At 46.5% G+C, this 19,582-nt stretch overlaps 1 protein-coding gene across 5 annotated transcripts in view; it reads right to left on the minus strand.

The window, feature by feature from the left end:
- The window catches only part of LOC125005281 (SH2 domain-containing adapter protein F-like), a 93,514-nt gene that overhangs the window by 21,492 nt on the left and 52,440 nt on the right, over window positions 1-19,582 (minus strand). For 3 of the 5 annotated variants that reach the window (XM_047580521.1, XM_047580520.1, XM_047580523.1), the window contains exon 3: window positions 3,749-3,967. In XM_047580521.1, coding sequence (XP_047436477.1) covers window positions 3,749-3,967 — 219 coding nt within the window. Of the gene's footprint in view, window positions 1-2,918; window positions 3,018-3,748; window positions 3,968-19,582 lie in introns of all 5 variants that reach the window. The other 2 variants (XM_047580519.1, XM_047580522.1) reach the window with 1 other exon arrangement.

Consider the following 19,582-nt stretch of genomic DNA (forward strand, 5'->3'; position numbering starts at 1 on the left):
ACGTCGTCTAAAGTGATTAAGCTCCTCCACAGAAACCTTGGCAACTCAGGTGTTGGAGATTCAGATTCAAATATACTTAAGCGAGGAAATATAAGCCCAACCTGGATCCTAAAGCCACTCCTTAAACACGACGTCTAGACGGTTAAAGTTTTAACTTACTGCGAGCACATGACCTTCTGACTCCAGTCTAATATTTCCTAAAACCCAAGTAACCCTGCCTTGAGAAAGGATGTAAGATGACACTCGCTCTCTGGGACACTATGATACCAAAGATTTTGTAGCATCAGAAAGTGAAAGGATCAATGACATGGGTGCTGTAGAACAACTGGCAACACAGCTCTCAAACAGTGGTAGCGTGGACTGGTTAAGCTTCTCAACTGGATACAGCTTAGAATGGACAGACGGATGGATGGTGTCCTAAAACAACCTATTGGGAAACTCCAGGAAAGGACAAGCTGACACTTAAAATAGTCCAAGGAGGGATAAGACGGGAATTACAAGTAAAGGACCTGGTTCACAAGTGGACTTAAATATTGAAGCAATACATAATTTCTTGACATTGGAGCTAAGCTTGTTGCGAAGATCTGAGACTTGGGTGCAGGCACACAAGCTCAAACCTTGAAAGGTGGGAAACTCTCTCAAAGCCCCTTGATGTCAGGATCCAAGGCCAGTTTAAGCAGACACCTGTGAAAGCAACGAGCCTGTGTGGACAAGGCTCGTCCCAGAAGCGTCTTTTTCTGTCTTTTAAAAAGAGGGGAATTATTTCAACTTGCATTAAACATAACAGAGAATGAAGACGTCCCATAAATCAAAGTACTTCTTAGACTTTCAGCTTTCTTCTTTGAAAGACATTTTAAAGGCGTATCTCTTCAATTCTCAGCCAACACTTTGACACGTAGCGAAAATTAAATTAATCATCATCAAAAGAGGGACACTGCAAGCTGCCTGCAAGGGGGAGGCGGCGGCGGCGGCGGCGGGGGGGTTGAAAGAGGGATGTGTTAGTAAATAACGGCCTAAACAAAGTCTTCTGAGTGCTGCTTGACAGTAAAAATAATGAGGGATAGAAGGAAAGTGATTAAGAATGCAGTGTCCTTTATTTTACTAATCACTGGCGGAGGCAGAACAGCGTGACTCCTACGAAGAGCTCAGTGCCTACGGTGCGCAGAAGGAAACAGAATAACATGAATTATGTTACAAAAATATGGAAGGATGCAGAATGGATGTTAGGTATTTGCACATGCACGGTTTGACTTGAGCCCCAAAACGCTTTTCCCAACCAATACACCCAGATGAATGTCATTTAGTGCATGGCTTCCTGTGTTCTCATATGTTTTGAGGTCCTGTGCTACATTCATGTGTAGTTGGTTGGTATAGTGTAGCACTTTTATTAGCTGTAAGTATTCACTAAATAAGCTACAAATGAGATTTGTGCACGTGCCACCAATGATATGGCACATAAAAAACTTAAAGACAGTTCTGTTCTGATCATTAATAAGAAATAATAATTTACACACACACACACACACACACAAAAACAATGTCACTGTGATATCCTGGACTTTCCAGCTGGAGGATGTGATTTGATAACGCCGATTTGACACTGAAATTACATTCAATAGTTGAGTAATGGGGTTTAGTAATATGTTCCAATTTTGGACACTAAAGCACAGATACGTATCAGTTATATTTTAGGCTGCCCCATCTGCGTTGTTGTAACAGCGCAGGGATTAATGTCTCACTCATCTCCCGCCTCGCAATCATTTTCGCTTTATTGCAATGCAAATCTGTGATTTCCAAGCGCGACGAGGGGAAATTAGAGGATAAATAAAATGGAGAAATATGCGGGAAAACCAGCAAAAAAGTGCTGAAGTATAAATTATGCACGTGCATTATTTTCACGTTCTGCGTCGCTACGTGAGATAAGATTTAAACTCTCATGAAGCTCAATTACTCTTCAGCGTCTAAACACCAAATTACGAGCTTCACAATTGAGCACAGCAATACACACATATTATCTTTTTGTTTGTTTAATGTTCAATGAGCAAGAAGTAAAAAGAAGAATCGGCTCATTGATGATCCTGATAGAATCCTGATTTACTGATAGTTTTATCAATGAAATGTCAAAGAAAACTATGAAAAAAAAAGACATGTTGGGTTCAAATATTGTGGGAAGTAAAGCTGGGAATTGGCATGTTTTGTTTTGTTTTGTTTTTGTTTAAAATGTAGTTTTATTAGATTAGTGGGGTGTCATGTAGTGAGAGTGGGCCAACTTAAGCACCAAAAGAGTCCATCGAGGCACCGCTTATATTAATCAATTAATCGATTGATTAATCGATGAGTTAACTGATTAATCTTGTTTTGCTTGTGACAGAGCCATACATTGGAAACCAGTGTGATTCACACTGTTTGTATGTCAGTGTTGTTATTCTCTTTCTATCCCACTCTTTTGGTGGAGGACTAAACATGTATTCACTCCCTTCAGCTCATGCACCCATCACCTCTTCTCCTGAGCACCAACAAGTGTTACTGCGCTAATTGCACTTGCTATGCTCACGTGTCTGCCTAAAGGCTGATTTGAAGTATTTCTGTGGCGCCTTTGCCTTTTTTTCTGGCCTCTTCAGGCACTGGGCAATCAGGCAAGAGGCATCTTGATAATGTCATTCGAATTAGGAGCATTTTCAAAGCACTTTCGGTGGGTGACCTTAGGCTCAACGCTAAGAAAATGACATTTAGGACTCACATGATCACCAAACCCCGAAACCACAGATAAATTGTAAAACAGTTTGTAATAGCAATGTTTAACAATATTGTTTCAGTGAGAAAGTAAGAACCCACATTTTCAGGTATCAATGTCATATCTCTAATAAGAACATGTACATGTACAAAAAGACACTCCCCAACCCCATCTCCAATGGTACCTGTGAGGGATTTAGAAGTGGAGTCCTTTCTTCCTTGGGGATCTGATCCAGTGCCACTTACAGAGCCCTCGTAGCTAATGCAGTCATAACAAAGCAGAGCTGTTCAAGGATAAAAAAGAAAAAAAAATATGTATAAAGAGAAAATGGGTGGTAAAAAGAAGAGTTAAGGTTTGGCGATTTTCTTAAATCTTCTCGTTCTTTTTTTCTCATTGATTTATGGTGCATATTTATAATCCAGAGCCATAGTCTTTCCAGGAACAGCGCTGTTTGATGTTATGGCTGTGTTAGCCATGCCGAGCCCTCAAACCTCAGCGACTACCTGAGCCTACATGCACCTGCACAACCAAACATGCCCCCCCCGAGTGGCTTAGGTATCAACTAAGTTCACAAAGACAGAAGTTGGATCAAAACAGCAAACAGAAGCCTGGACGTCTGAAACATGAAAGCAGCGTGTGCATTAACAGAGGAGGGAAGAAAGAGAGTTTACAGCAGCAGCAGCAGAACCATCACAACCTGACAGAAGCCATAATCAAATTTGTTAGAGCTGGGAAAACATACACCTGGGTTAGTAAAGCAAAAGAGAAACAGGTTCGGGTTTAATTATGTTAAAAAGCTGGACATGTATACAAGACAACCTTTACTTAAATCCAGTCATTGCTGGATTTGAGCACAGTTACATTCACTGACATGAGAGGGAAGAGGAGAGTCAACAGGTGAATTTAAAGTCTGTTTTTACTGATATTTTCTGTAGCACGTTACAGAAAGTTTTGACCACTTCTACAGAATTCGTTCACATTAAACAAACTTCAATGAGCCTCTGGCTGTTGTACCTGCAAAGGCTTTGGAAATCCTCTCCTTCTTCCACTCCCAGGGCTGGTCGTACTCCTCGGGGGGCCGCTCGTCATCCTGGGGCAGGCGGCTTTCTCTGGGGCAGCGCAAGCGCTCGGGGTCCGAATCGCCACCGTTCTCAGCTGGCTCGTACGGCGTGTCGTACAGGGGGAGCTGCCTCGCCGATCCTTCCTTAGGGCCTCGGCTGCCGGACCGGATCTCTAAAAGTGACAAGAAAGACCGATGGTTAATGTTAGGTTCGGAAAATCTTTATACTTTATAGACGAAAACCGCAAAGTTAACGATTGTAATAAATAATAAGAATAATAAATTCGATTTATATAGCGCCTCTCTGGACACCGAAGGACGCTTCACAAGAGCAGAAGACCGACCGACTTCTGGCCAAAAGCCTGGGCAGGTACTGGGGGGCCAGGGAGAGGAGGGCTTTATGGGCAAGAAGGAGGATTTGTAGGAGATGTGGAATTTTATGTGGAGCCAGTGAAGGTGGATAGGTATAGGTGTGGGCGTGATATGCTGCCAGGGCTGACTGCGGGTGAGAACCCTGGCAGCCGAGTTCTGGACTACTGCACGTGAAGTCCAGACAGCTGGAGATGAAGGAATGTATGAGGGTCTCCGCAGGGGTGTTGGAGAGAGACGGCCGGAGTCGGGAGAGGTGGATTTTTGAGATTTGATGTGTGACTGGAATTAGAGAGTAGAGTCCAAGATGGCACCCAGGTTGCAGACTTCAGGGGACAGGGAAACGGAGCAGCCGTCGACCTGGAGTAGAAAATCACCAACCTTCCAGGTGCCACAACCGTGAGCTCTGTTTTCTTGATGTTGAGTTTGAGCTGGCGGGATGACATCCTTGATTTTATGTCTGTGATGACTGTGTTCAAAATAATTGCGCAATTACGGATTCTGGTACATGTTTCTATTTTACAATATCACTAAAGCTGTCTGTTTGCAGGCTAAAGGGCACAGATCGCCTGTCAGTCTGAAGAGTCAAAATGAGAAAGCAGCTGTTCACCCAGTAAATCCATCACTTTCTATGGGTGGTAATGAATCATTTCTGGGCATAAACAGACAAAAAGTTTCTCGCTGCATCTTATTCAGCCGGCAGCTTACAATGTAAAATACCAGCAGTCACTCAGGCATTTCAAGAATTATTAGGGATACGGCTGTAGCTGGTACGGATGCTGTGATGACAGGTGCAGAGGACTGTCCACAGCACAAATGTATGCTGCGCAATCTCGCCTTCTCTCATTTTTAAGTGCAAATCCCCCACCAGCAATAGTAAGGAAGCAAAACTGCGCATAGTGATGAATGAATGGAGAGGCAGGGGCCTCTCACAACTATTATGTAGTGAATGATGGTGACAGTCTGCTTTTGCTGTGACGGCAGAAAGGGGAAGTGGAAGAGAGTGAGCGCAGAAACGAGAGGAGGAGAAGTGACTGAGCACCTGCAAAGAGTGCACACAGTGTAGCCTCCCTGACTACGCCGAAATCACACGACAGTCTGAAGAGCTCGCCCCGGGCTGCACATACCTGCACTGTCAGAGTAGGGGTGAAGAATAAGAGCCCATTTCTTTTCTTTTTTTTCAGCTTTATTGTTCAATGTTTCTTTTTTTTTTTTCTCTTTAATGCAGCCTGGAAACCAGCCCAGATTTTCCCTGCCCACACTTTTTTTTTGTTTTGATTTGTTTTTTTGTGGAGGAAATTTGGTCTGGAGCCACAGCAAATCAGATTATACGGTGATGGACAGAACACTAACAACTACATAGACATACCTGCTGCATTTGAGCACTGTTGAGTTCAACTTGTTTACAACAAAATGGCACCGATTGGTGGCAGGACTATATATTTTTTCTGCATCAGTTGAAATACGCACCACGCTGAAATCCCAATTTTGTGTTACCAGACTTATCATATTCTGGCTACACCGGTCTACAATTAAAGACATAATTTCCCCAAAACCATTCTAACCTCACAAAAGCCTCAGAACTAGAGTATAAGTAGATATAAGTAGACATTTTCATATCCATTTTTTAAATTTTCCCCTACCATTTTCCTCCACAAATTTAGGTACGTTTATGTTTACAGCAGTTCCACAACCACCATACCGCTGCACATATTTGAAATAAAAAAAAAAAATACTTGAATCTGTGTATTACTTTAATAGCTTAACACTGAATGCAAAATGATAATAATAATTTATAAATAGCACTAGACAGAGTTTAATATAGAACACTTAATCTCTCCATCAGATTGGGGGTCCTTGGCCTGAAAAAACGTCGCGACCCTAAATGATCCAAGACTTTTCAAAAGGAACTTAGAATTCTTTAAACTCCACAACTTCAGATTGAGGGAATTCCTCGACATAAGAAAAATACTATAATCAACAGCTTGAAGGGCGACCTCTCAGCAGAGGCAGCTACTTCGCAGCATGTGCCACTCATGCAAAGATGGAGAGGGAGACTTTGCCAGAAAAGAAATCAGTGGACTAAAAAGATACTAGTATCTCATGGCAGGATGAGGGGGGAGGGTGGTGGTGGTGGTGGGGGGGTTATCTATTATGATGGTTGGGCAAATGCGGGCATAATGGGATTTTACCTTGTGAAATCTCCACCCAGGGACCCACATGTTTTGAGAGGTAAAGTCTCTCTGAAGGTGCACCTGTAAACGGTTCCTGGAACTCTTCCAGGTCTCTGGCTCCTCTGTAGTTGTCAGTTTTGATGTGTCCATACTCTCGCTGTATAAATCATCAATAAGATAGACACTGCCTTGAAGGCTGCCCGGCTTGCCGTGTGAGATATTTACACTCGTGCAGCAGCCGAGCTTATCTCAAAGACTTCAAAGATGGTGGAAAAAGGCACATTCCTGAGACGTACGAAGGACGCTTTAATTCAGCGTTGCCTGGGAAATTACTCTTTTACTTTTCAACCAAAACTCTAGCGGGTGTACTCTCGTGTTAGTTTTTTTTCCATTCACGCTGTAAATCTGACCAAAACCAAGATGGCATGCACACCGTTTCTCTCTCCGTGTTGGAAGGTGAAAGAGACCTGACTGCTAATGAAGCATCCTGCCCTTGAGAACCCTCCCGCTCTCTCGCCTCCCTCCGCCTCCTCCTCCCCTCTCCAATCTTCCTCTGCTCACATGAAGTTGTTAGCAGCCCGCACCCTTCCTCCTGGGCCACATGAAGCTGTTAGCAGCCAGCGCCGCCACACAGCAATGCAATGTGGAGAGAATGAAATATTATGCCACACTACTGCATAATTGCCTCTTAGCCCAAGGGAGCTCTTGCGGAAAAATGAGCAATGCGTTGAGCCTAATGGAGCTACCCGCTGCTGGTGGTGCTGGTGGTGGAGGTGGTGGTGGTGGTGGAGGGGTGAGGTGAGGTGAGGTGAGGCTGCAGGTCCCGTATCTCAACCTAATCCCGCATTAGGCAAACTTGCACTCTTTGATCTGAGCAGTTAAAAGGCTTGGTATTATGAGATCCCGGCGTGATTAGGTCCTACCTCCCCTGCAGGAGAACAAATAGATGTAGAAGAGGGTGAAAGAACACAATGGAGGCGGGCGAGAGGGTGAAATGAAATGGGGCATTGTTGGTGTGGGGTGGTAAATCTTGTGGGAGGAACACTTTATTTAATTGGAGGCACGCTGGATCCGATAAACCGCCGCGGCGGACTCTCCTCTCGCTATCCAGAACGAGGCGACGAGAGCCTCCTTCCCCTCTTTCCCTTCCTCCCAGCACACTTCCTCTCAACCACCTTTCCCTCCTCGCGTGCTTCCCACTTTTCTTTCTTTCTTTCTTTCTTTCTTTCTTTCTGTCGGCTCCTGTCGGGGCCTGTTCGGTAACCTGGGCGGGGACACGCACGTCTACGCAAATTACAGTGACTGACGTGACGGTGGGGCTGCGTGTTGCAACACAGCTGTAGTCTATCTTCCGTCTTTGACCTCTGCTCTGCGCCCAGGGTTACAGGTCAAGCAACGCGCCCCTCCCTCCTCGATGCACCTCAGACTTTCCCCCTCCCCGGATGCCGGAGTTCCTGTCCAGATGCCGCACTTCCACTTTTACAGTCCCTTTCATTCGTTCCCACCGAGAGCTTGCAAAATCTGATTTACTTTCCCATCACGCTTTTCTGTTCCGCGGAGACCGGGGGGGGGGGAGAAAGGAAAGAGCCGCTAAGAGGCTTCAGAGAACTGCGAGTATTTTAAGAAACATTTAAAGTTAATACGAATATAAAACGCGGTGCCCTCAACAGGGTTTCTCCGGCCATGTAGTGGCAGCGCCTCCACTGACCACAAGCATCTGTTTAGTGCCATAAAAAAAGATGTATGTGGGGGTGGGGGGGGGGGGGGGGGGGCAGCAGAGAATGCTGCTGAGAACCAAACAGCTGCATTTGACCTAAGAACCACTTTTCCTTAATGAGAGAAGACGTGGCTACTGTATGACATAATGTGAGCGTGGAACGAAGAGAATAATACTAAACAGGAGAAGAAGAAACATTCATCGTAACATGTTTCCAGGACGGCTCCTGTTCCGCTCGCTACACCAGGAGCCCTCTGGGCATATTATCATGGCAGTGCATGCGCAGGCAGAGAGCTCTGGATTAAATCAGAAAACATTAACTGCAACCAACCTGGCAGCCGCATCCTGCTGCACATGAAGGACCGAGCCATCTCCTCCTCATCATGCAGACCACTCCTTTCTCATTTGTCCTGTCTTCGCATCGTGGTCAACCACTGAATTGATTGCGTATTCAAGAAAGCAGGAAGACGACTAAGTACATGCTCTTATTGCAAGGCTGAAGCTTGTAATATGCAGGTAGAACGCTTCTACCTGTCATTCTGGTTGACTGCCAACCGCCCACACCCAGTGAACCCGAGAGTATTTGCTGTGAAGCACCTTCAGGGGCACAGGGGATGTCTGGATTTGATTGAGGGCATCTCTTGTGTAATAGTGAGGGATTAAATGTGATTGACTTTGCACCCCTGGAAAACAATCTGCAGAAAGTAACCAGGCTTAAGAATTTGCTCTACCGCGCTCCCCCGGCTCAATCGCTCTTAAAGAAATTCATTACCATCTCTTCGCTAGTTAGCTCGCTTATTAACAGGATTCATTTCTGCTGCGCGCGATCACGTCGCAAATAAATCAAAAAAGAAAGATGGGTTGTTGTCTCACACGCGTTAAAGCCGAGTTCGTTCCGTGAAGACGTTTCAGGAAGGCGCAGGGCCGATTAACAAAGCCGCCGCTGAAAGGTTAAGCAGCTGCGAGACTTTTCCGCCGCTTTGATTTTCGTTCCCTTTCATTGTCCTGGTCTGTGAAGAGAGAACGGGGGGCTTGATCCATCCGAGGCGGTCTGGGATTTGAGCTATATCTGGGCCACCCACAGGTATTGTGTGTCAGTCAGAGACGTGGCTGACAAGCGAAGGTGTCTGCTCCTTGACCCGTGGCGGCCTGCTGTTGAGTGTCATTCCACTAAGTGAGTGGAGCTGGGAGGAGGCTCTCGCCACTGACGGTTCCCCACAGACCTCGGGGGGGAGGGGGGGGTACAGCTACGATAAGACAAAACAAGCCCGTCAGCTCAGGGTTTTGAAAGAACAAAAGCAGCATAGACAAAGGGAATAAATTAGCATGTCTGCTTCCTCTGTAGCCCTTTTTTTATTTATTTTTCTATTTAGCACGCAGCAGTTGTTCGGCGTTTCCTACTTGATTCAATATTTAGAATATGATTTTTTTTTAAGCCGCTGCGATCAATAAGCTTGAAGCTGTGTGAACATGTCGGGTTTGTCCATCTGTAAGGAGGATACGTGCCGCGTCGCCATCAGTCTCCTACAGACAGAATAAAAACAGTTTGTTCTGTCTTCTCCTTCCTCCTGGATCACACTGTGCCAAGCTTGTGGTGGGTGCACTGTCTGTCTGTCACACACACACACACACACACACACACACACACACACACACACACACACACACTCACACACAAGTGCCTGGATGCCAAGTCTCAGACCTAGTCCACTCATCTTTGGCCCAGAGAGGAGTATTCTGGATCTTGCCGCACTATTTTTGGTTTGTGCCGTCTTAAAAATGCCCCTCCGTTTTCAGCTGGAAGCCGCACTTCCTGACAGACTAATGATACATGGTGAAAAGCACTTGTAGGCAGCCCCACAGAGATGGGTCACCTTTGTGAACTCATCAAGGACAGAAACAACTGCGCAGCCAGTCACATGCAACATCCAGCGAATGCCTGCCTGCGTCTCGCACTCGTGCGCGTATGAATCTGCCGTTTCCCCGGGTGGCCTGAGGGGAATAGGAGCTGGAGAGCGTCTTGCGCAACACGCTGACATGTATACAGATTCATCCCCTCGCTGGAGCAGAGAGTAAGCCCGAAGAGACGACACGCACAAAGCAGAAAACAAGACGGAGGCGGGTGATGACGGAAATAAGCCAGACAAAGTAACGGAGACAGAGAGGGGAGTGTCAGAGGAAAGCATTGGGGACGCAGGAGAAAGAAAAAAAAAAGAGAGAGAGAAAGAAAGACAAAGAGCGACAGCGAGCGGAAAGAAACAGGGAGTGGAAAATTAGAGGCAGGCAGGTGATGCAAGTTTGTCACTGGGGGAGAAATAAACAAAGAGATTGCGGCAGGAAGTCGAGGAGAGTGATGGAAAGGGAAAGTGGGAAACACAGACGGAGGGAGAGAGTGGCAAGAATAATAAACATGCACAGGACTGAAGGGCTCTCCAAACCAAGCACCTAATGAACACGCATTATTTGAAGGCTCAGTACGGATGAAAACAGATGAAAACATTACTAGGAGGCATACAGAGTGCAGTATTAACAGGCCATTTGACGTAAGTGAAGTAAACTTGTATTGAATCGGAGGTGTCAACATTGTCTACTCGGTTCTCAGCGAAATTACCGCTGCTCGTGTCTGGCTTGTCTGTACAGCAGGGCGACAGTCGCACTACACAGCCTCTGCCCGACTGAAGCAAATGTCACAGCTACCCATCCAGCAGCTGCAGAGATACCTTGGTTAAAAAACGTGCATGACAAACAGGCGCTGACGACGTCTGACAAATATGAACGCGCGTTCTCTGACTCTGGCCGATCCATCAAGCAGATACTGAATCATTTCACAGGATAATGAAACAGCAGACGCGCTGGCAGCGCTCCATGAAGTCATTCAAAGTTATTCACTGGGGAAACTAGAATACCTGCAGGACATTTAAAGGCAATCCTTCTCCTAGTGGAGAAATTTTACAAATCGCAACCGTGTGAGGAGTCTGGAGCTATGTCGCACAAAAAAAAATAAAAAAATGAATTCATTCTTTGTATGAAACAGCATGAGGTCAAGTACTAAACCCAGACAAATTTAAGACTGAATTAAGGTTCCTGGTACATCTGGCACTAATGAGCAATTAACTGGATTTGCTGTTTACCGTTGGGATGATGTAACTCTGTACAAGGAGTCGCTATGACTTGATCGTGCCTAACTATCCAACGCTGGCAACGCAGGTAAGTGCCTGTCCTTTGCAGGGGCACTGCACGGACGGTCGCATTGATCCTTTGTGGAGCGCAGCTGCAATTACAGCTCGTTAGGACCGAGGTGAACGCTCATTAATAGAAGATGAATGAGGACAGAAACTTGGAAAGACGCCCGCCTACCTACATGAATCACAGAGTGGCCCTCACGGCTAACCTGCGCCGCGCCGCAGTGAGCAAACAAAAGTCGAGCCGTAGATCAGCGCGCTGACACGGCGACGGCAGCTTCAGATACGATTAGTCATCTGAAGTTGCGGTTGCAATCGCGCCGTAGCGATAGGAAACGCGTCTGGGCGACGCTCAGACGCACAGCAGCCGGAGCCTTTTCTCCGCTCACTGTGAGGGGGACTTAATGTGGAGCGGTGACAGGCTGCTTGGCTGCCGCCTTTGGATGCGGAGCGTCCCCCGCAGCCTTGTGGGAGAAGAACCATTTTTCTGCAGGCTGAATTTCTGAGCTCTGTGGCTGTTGTTCCTGAATTGAGATAAGGCTGGCGCTGGATTAGAAGAGAGTGCACCCAGAGTTCAGGCTGAGCAGAGCTGGCGAAACGAGAATGCGACACGGGAATTGGATTGGTTTAGAGTGGAGGAAATGGGAAGAGGAGAGGCGATGAATAGAAGACAGAAGAAAGGAGCGGGGAAGAAAGGGAAGGAGAGGACAGAAGAGCCCGTGAGCACCTCTTGTCGGGCTGCCTAGTCTGCATGGGTGGTCGTAGGGGAGGGGGGACACGGGGTGTCTCGTGACACGTGGATGTGGCTATGATGAATAGCCACTTCATGCCTCCACCCCATTGGGGGTCAATAGCCCATTAATGGTGATAGGCCTCAAGCAAAAGTCAGCAAAGACCCGCTCGTACTCCCACCACCTCACTGCCTCAACCTTCAACAAGCACACGCCGCCCTAGGGGACGTCAGGACAGCTCATTCTGCTCCTCTCTGTTGGCAAGAGAATGAAATAGAGAAAGAGATGACATGGGGAAGGAAAATCCCATTAATGGCACAAGAGGAGCCGCACAAAAACCTTTCAATAACACAGACGAGGGTCAGACAAGGGTCATGTGTGTGTGAACTCACAGCGATCACAGACATTTACATTTTGCTACTGAGAGAGGAAGATGTGGAGAGATGGACGGTTACAGCGCTTTATTACAGGAGCGTGTATCGCCGGGAGCTCCTGGCGGGAATCCAACCCGATCTTTCAGAAAACGCGCACCCGCATCCTGGAGGAGTTTGCATTTCAACCCATTTTTCCCCCAATTGAAACAGACAAAGCTCAAACAAAGCCACCCGACACCTGCGCACTTAAATGCCGTAGGTGCCCGACGCAGGCAGGAAGAATCTTACGCTTTAAAGTCTTTCCTTTCTTCCACCACCCCCCCCCTTTACATCTCTCCTTATTGTCTGATAATCCGATAATCTCTCCCTGCAGCACAACAATGCAGACGGAAGCCGCAGCCGAGAAATCCGAGGGAAATTAAGTTCTGTCACCTCCGTGCTGAGCGGAGCTGACAGTCACCGCTCTCTCCTTGGGCTGCCTCTCATCAGCGGAGACGTATGCACGCCGAAACGCTGACACGCTTTACTCGCAAACCGGGTTACAAACATCGGGCGGCTGCAAATGGTTTCTCGTGGAAACACTACGCGGCGTGAACTACATGTGACCTCAGCTTATCTATTAGTGTTACTCAAGTCTGAACCGCGAAAACGCCCCATGAGCGCTTTAAAGAAAAAATAGAGCGTGATGTCACTAAATAGAGTCGCTGAACTTCAAAGTCAAGGATCAAAATGAGGACGACGCTGCGGCAAAACTGAATAAAAAAAGTGGAATCGGTTCAACTGAGCAGCATACATATTTATTACGATTTCTGGTGGATCTTTAAAGGGAGGGGGAGACGCTAGAACGCTCAGTATCGATTTGTTTCCTTTATCCGAGACGGCTCCTTCTGCCGGGGCGACACTGTGACCTGTTTACCGAGGCCTTCCAGTCCAGAGGACGTGCGTGTCCTCGGGGGAAATGTGCATTAGCGAAGGCTCTGGCAATGCAAATAGTTACACAGCAGTGGCCGCGGCCTCTCTCTCGACGCGCGTGCTGTTTTGACCTTCAGATGAGTGCAGCCTCTTGGTAGGCGCAGCCCGCACGCTTGTACTCAGGGAGAGTAAATACTGTACGGGTGGATTACCGCTGTAAGCTGCTAACGGTGTTTGGATGAGTGTGTGTGATCTGATCCCCGTCACCTCGCTTCCCGAACAAATGAAACACAACATGACCGCCGACAGACTGAAACGACGGGAAACACCAACAGGCGCTCAGAGAGGAGCGTCAGTATTTTTGAGCTATTATTCCAGCGTTATTCAAAATCAGTCGATCATCCTTTCGTAAAAGTTCCATCTATTGCTACTAAAATGGCGAAATGCAAGTGAAAAATCAACCCATTGTCTGGAGCCAGTGACGATTTAAAGCTTGATGCATTTGTCTTGATGCAGAATTTCATTTAACACGTCCGTCTTTAAAAAACAAAGAAAGGAAAACAAAGCCAAACAAGCAGCTCCGTCTCCATATTGTGAGACTGGCAAAGGTTCATTTGTTTTTCATCTTGTTGCGTTAAAAAAAAACGCTGGATGTCTAATCCATCCGGTCCAAACCCCAGATACAAGACGCTGCGATCGGCCTCAGCCTAATAAAAACCAACTGCATCGGTGTGTGGCTCCAGCTCGAGGCTGCGCTGCTGTTCGCGCACGTGCGCGCGGCCAAAAATAAGAGCACACAGAAGCCGTACTTACGCAAAATAATGAATATGATAAAAGTCCTCCCTTCTGCCCACTCTGGTTGTTATCTCTGTGTATCTTTGCTTTACCCACTGAGCCGCAATAAATGTCCACCTCACCAGTGTGTTGCTGTGTCTGCTGTCTGCCCTGTTTGGCTTTTATTAGATCAGACATCAGGCAGCCCCGTAGAGAAACATCTGATAAAGTCCGTTCAGACCTCTCAACTCCGTCCAATCAGATTCGCTCTCGGAGGGCATTCGGAAGGAGGCGGCGTGGGGGTACATGAAACATGTGACTGCGAGCAAACGCGCAAATGCCCATCTCCTTTTGTCCGGGCGACCAAATCGTATTAATTGATATTAAAGGTGACGGAGAGGCACACGCTGCCAAGATTTCATCTGTCCTTCAACCATCTAATGGCACAGACGCGCCAACCGAGCTCCGCTCAGACCTGAAGAATAATTACAGATGGACATTTGCATTATTTTCTACCGCATCACTGTGACTCCGCTTCTGAGATGCACACATAAGAGAAATAAAGTGGAGTTATCCTGAGGACCCTTGTGGAGCTTAAATGCACAGCTGTTTCTCTTTAAAAAAAAAAAAAAAAAAAAAATCAGTGTCTTAAACAAATTGGTAAGAAAAAAAATGAAAGTTTCAGCTTACTGTTGTTCTGGGAAATCCCGCCTCTCATTTATTTGTTCGCCATCTGTGTAACTGTCATAAATGTTGGAGTAGCTACATGAGAGGCATGTCTGGAATTACATTTATTTGTGGCAGTCAGATTATTTTATCTTGGCTATGACATTTCATGGCTCTCATAAACTATTTGACGGATCTGCAGCGAGGCGTCAGAATCAAAACCCTACGTCCCTCGTCGGTTCTTAAAGTCAATATTTGACAACGCTGCATGGCACGATGCAGATTTTTTTTTCTCCACGAGATACGTTTTGAAAATTTCATTTGCTTTCACATGGCTCACTGTTAATCAAAGGCCTTTAAAATTCATGGGGAGTGCTAACACACATCAATAGTGCTGAGCACCTGCCCCAGAGGAGTAAACAAGATGATACAATAGTTAGTGGAAAGAAAAGACCCAGAGGATGTCGTTTCAAAGTGAAAACACAAGAATACATTCCAGCAGCGTTGTCGGTTCATGTTGTTTGCCAAAACCGAGGCTGATTCCACTAGTAATCTACCTCAGAGTGATGTGTAGTTACTGCAGCGCAGCGTACAACAAAGACAATAAGAAACAATCTCCTCTAACGATGTGCGTGAGTCATGGCAGAATCGGAACGAACTCAAACATCAGCTCGGTCTCCCTCCAAATGAACTACCCAATTCAAATCTTCTTCAAATTTGCTTTATTCACACTCTACGAGGAGCTGTCCCATAAAAGCGAGCTCATTTTCCTTAATGAGTCAAACACACACACACACAAAAAAAAACCTCCACAACGCTGAACAATGAATGCGAATCGGCCCTGAGGGGGCAATGCAGAAAATTGAGCTCTCGTAAAGAAAACTGATTACGCACGCACGCACAAGAAAAAAGTTGTCAAGTAAACCTTGACTAGTTCTGTTACCGCTTAATGAGCGAATCCTTTAACACCTCCTACGGCACGGCTCTTCTTACATGGGGTGTTACATACGGTTGTTCATAAACTGCAGGTGTGGGACTGGATTACGTTCTAGCTGATGGATTGTGCGCTGGAATCAGTGTTAAAGATTTTTGGCTTATTCCTCGGTGACCTCAGGTCAGAGGACTGCTCTGCCAATAGAGGCTTGTAAAGAAAAAGTCATTGGCATTAGCATATTTAATTTTGAAAATGTGCAGCACAATTCAGTTTGGTCTTCATTTTTTTAGAAGAGTTACTTTGAGACATTAATTTGAACTTAGTTTTTGCGATTTACATTTAATTAAATTTCTTCCACTGTCATTTATCTTTCAACACGACACATTTTTAAAATATTCCTCCCACCATTGTTACCGAAATGACTGATACGAACATTTTTTCTTCATTCAACTTTATCTCGGTCTCAGGAAATTATTGAGATTACAAAACAGCTCTGGCATAATAAAGGTACGAGACTGTAAAACAGCCATAAACATGACTCATTCGGATCCAGGAAAGACAAACACGGCGGACATTATAAGCGCTAAACAACACTTTCTTGCGTCGTAATAACACCAGGTCAGAGCCGGGCCCCACGCCTGCGTTTTACGACTCCTCTCTGCTGGCTGGGCCCAAGGCGTGCGGCTGCAGCGTGCCACGTGGGCTCCTTCACTAACGCTGCTAGCAGCGAGAGCCGCGCCGCCGATGCCTCAGAAATCCCTGCCAAGCGCCCGTCAGCATGCCATTGACTTTTATGGTCCGCGTCCAAAAAAACAAAAAAAAACAACCAAAAAAAATACCACTAATGAAACTTTGAGGCTGATCTCTGCCAGCGATGTGTTTTGGAAAAGGCGCTGTCACTAGAGCAGTTATTAACATCTGACTGGATTTGGTTTTCTGGGATTGCATTGCAATGTCCCGTAGAGTATTTGTACCCTGCAGTTTAAAAAAAAAAAAAGTCAATGGCAATCCCGGAAAAACAGTCATGCCAATAAAAATGGATGATGCTGAGTGAGTAATTTTTGCCTCATCCACTTCCCGGATCCAATAACGTGCTACTGCCATTGTGGGACAAAAAAAAAACAAAGAAAACATCACAGCAGAAGGTTGATAAGACTGCCAAACTGTGGCTCATAGCACTGACGAAGCAGCAGAGGTTGATGTGACAGTACAAGTCCAAAGAGCTGATTGTTCAACTGTGACATGCCGTTGAAAATCTGAAAGCATGTAAGCTTTAGGAATTCCTTTCTTTGATGACTTAAAAACCACAAAGAAAAACTGCCGATGACGTGGCTGAAGAATGCAGATGATTCCACCGCAAACACCATTAATCTTTTTTATTATTATTATTTAAAGTAGGTACGGAAGGTTTTATAGGCAGTGAAGTCAAGATGAGCTCCACTATGTTTCATTCTACTGCTGTATCCACCGTTTCCCTCAGGAGGGTAATCATCCTCCGTGCGGTTTGGCCTTCTCCTTCGGCCCCAGCAGGAATGCACAGTGCACCGTCCAAATCCCTTTCACAAAGTGTGGATGCAAGCAAAACACAAAGAACCTGACCGTCGAGCAGGATGAAGCTCACTCTGTCACTAGGGCAGGGAGCGTGTTATCACAGGGTTATGAGCAGCTGCCGAGCGTGTTTCGTAAAGGAATGTCAGTGTTGATTTAAGGCATCTCCCTCAATACGTCAGGCTTTTCGGAAAGGAATACCACACCGCCCATTTTCTACCATAATTATTCTCACACTCAAGCACATGTGCACACACACAAGAGGCGCACAAACTAAAAACTCCACCTTTTAGGGTAAAACCATCCATTACGGAGTTCAAAAATACCACGTTAGGGCCTCACGAGGCTGCGTTTCTGCCGTTGGTCTGGTATTCGGCCGGTCGGAGAACAGGCAAATGGGAGGCTTCTGGATTCCCGTCCAGGCTCCAGCTGCGTGGGCGACTGCGCTCGTGCGAGTTCACGTTAAAGAAACACCAGCTAGCTCACACGCTAGATACGAGGCCTGTAGTTACAAGCACTCAATCGAGGGCGCACGCGACCCACACGGAAGCGCGCACAGCGCACAAGGTGCCTGACAACCACGAGATGAACACGCCACCCCCCGCAGTGGGCCAAGGGTGGGCTGACAAGACCCATCCCGTTCAGGGACGCTAACACATTCTCGCACCTGCTGCCTCCCTCCCGACCGCCGCTCATCCGCTCTCTTCGGGGGGAGCACGCACGCACGCCGGATTCCACAGTCGTGAGGTGGCTGAAAGTCGAACAGTCATAATCTTTCTGCTATGCGCAGTTGTGCTGTTAACCTCTGACAAGTGTAATTCTAACTCAGGGTCTCTGTTTTTCTCCAATGAATAAAACATGTTTTTGCAGAGAAGGATTCTCCGAGGGGCTGACAGGAAATTAGGCAGATGAAGAAATGTTAGGACGATGGGGGGGAATGGGGGGAGCTCAACTAACTTCGGGAGAGAGCGAGAGACTTTTGATTTATGCTGAGTTTGGAGTCTGTGCGTGCGCTGCTTCGTGTGTGACAGACACAGGAAAAGAGACAAACATTAAGGCAGAACGTTTCAGAATCTTTCAACAGTGTGCCGGGGAGGTCCACTAAACATATGGAGGAGACAGAGGCTCCAGCCCTGTGGGCGTGGAGATGAAAGACTGAGAAGTCTGACTTCTTGCACTTCCTGCTGAGACATAGGAAGCTACCAGAATCCTGTCAGGAACAGGAGGGGCCAATTTCTTCTGGCTCAAGTTCTCCACATGTTGGCAGTTTTTTCCTACACAAGCTACAACTGAGCAAAACAAAAAAAGAAAAGAAAAAAAAAGTTGTGTAGCGGCATTAGCTGCCGTTTCTACGTCCACACCGCGCGATCATTCCAGACCAACGAAACCGCACGATTCATCCCTTGCCACGCTTGTTTTCCGAGAAGCTGGTGGACAAGAATAATGTCGGAAGCGTCTTATCGCCATGCTCTCTGTGTACTGACATTTTCCACTGCCGTTGCGTAAATTCTTGTGGACACACTGTGGAAGCTGTGGCACCAGCAAACACATTCTCGGCTGGCTAAATGATGGCTGACCTTTCCGCTGGCAGCGCGCGAAACGGGGGAGCCTCGGCTCCGCGGGATGAGGGCCTGATAGGATGCGAGGAGCGGAGCGGCGGATGAGGCTGAAAAATATTGACGGCTCCGAGAACTCATGAATATAAACATGAATGGATGAAATAGATGATGCGGTTGTTGCAGATGAGAGGGATTATCCCATCATGACGGTTTCGTTCCCTCGAAATGGTTACTTTTGAATGGCTGTCCGCTTGCATTAGCAGGCCTCATTAATAACATTCGCCAGCCATTCAGGGTCTGTTTGAACGGAGCGCAGAGAATCGTCAGCCTCCCCTGGCTCTGTCCCTGATACACTTACACGGGCCGTGTAATGCCTGCAGGACAATTCAATTAGCAAAGAGGCATTTGATCACCATTAAGTCTTAAGACTCACGTCCTAAAAGCGTAATATATCACCATCAAGGACTACTGTATGACAGTGGTAGATTAGGTGCCCTGAACATTTTCTGGAAGGTGACACATGGCTTCGTACGACCGTTACGGGTAAATGAGATTAGCCCTGGATGAGTCTCTCCTAAAAGTGGGGCCCAGCAGCACTAATGACACGGCCTTGCTTGTTTTTTTTTTTTTTTTTTTTTTTTTTTTATTGTTTTACCTAGAACAGATTCCGGTTGGACACGAGTCATTCGCTGGCCTTTCCTCATCGTCATTACACGGCTTCCCGGAGGGAGCAGGGTAGGGAGATGAAATCAAAATAAGCCCAAATTAAGGCCACGCAAAACGTCTACCCAAACTAAAAAAGGAGAGCTGTTCTGAGACTACGATCTGCCTGCGTTCAAGATAAAGAT

This window comes from Mugil cephalus, chromosome 3 (assembly GCF_022458985.1).
Source record: "Mugil cephalus isolate CIBA_MC_2020 chromosome 3, CIBA_Mcephalus_1.1, whole genome shotgun sequence".
Taxonomy (NCBI): Eukaryota; Metazoa; Chordata; class Actinopteri; order Mugiliformes; family Mugilidae; genus Mugil; species Mugil cephalus.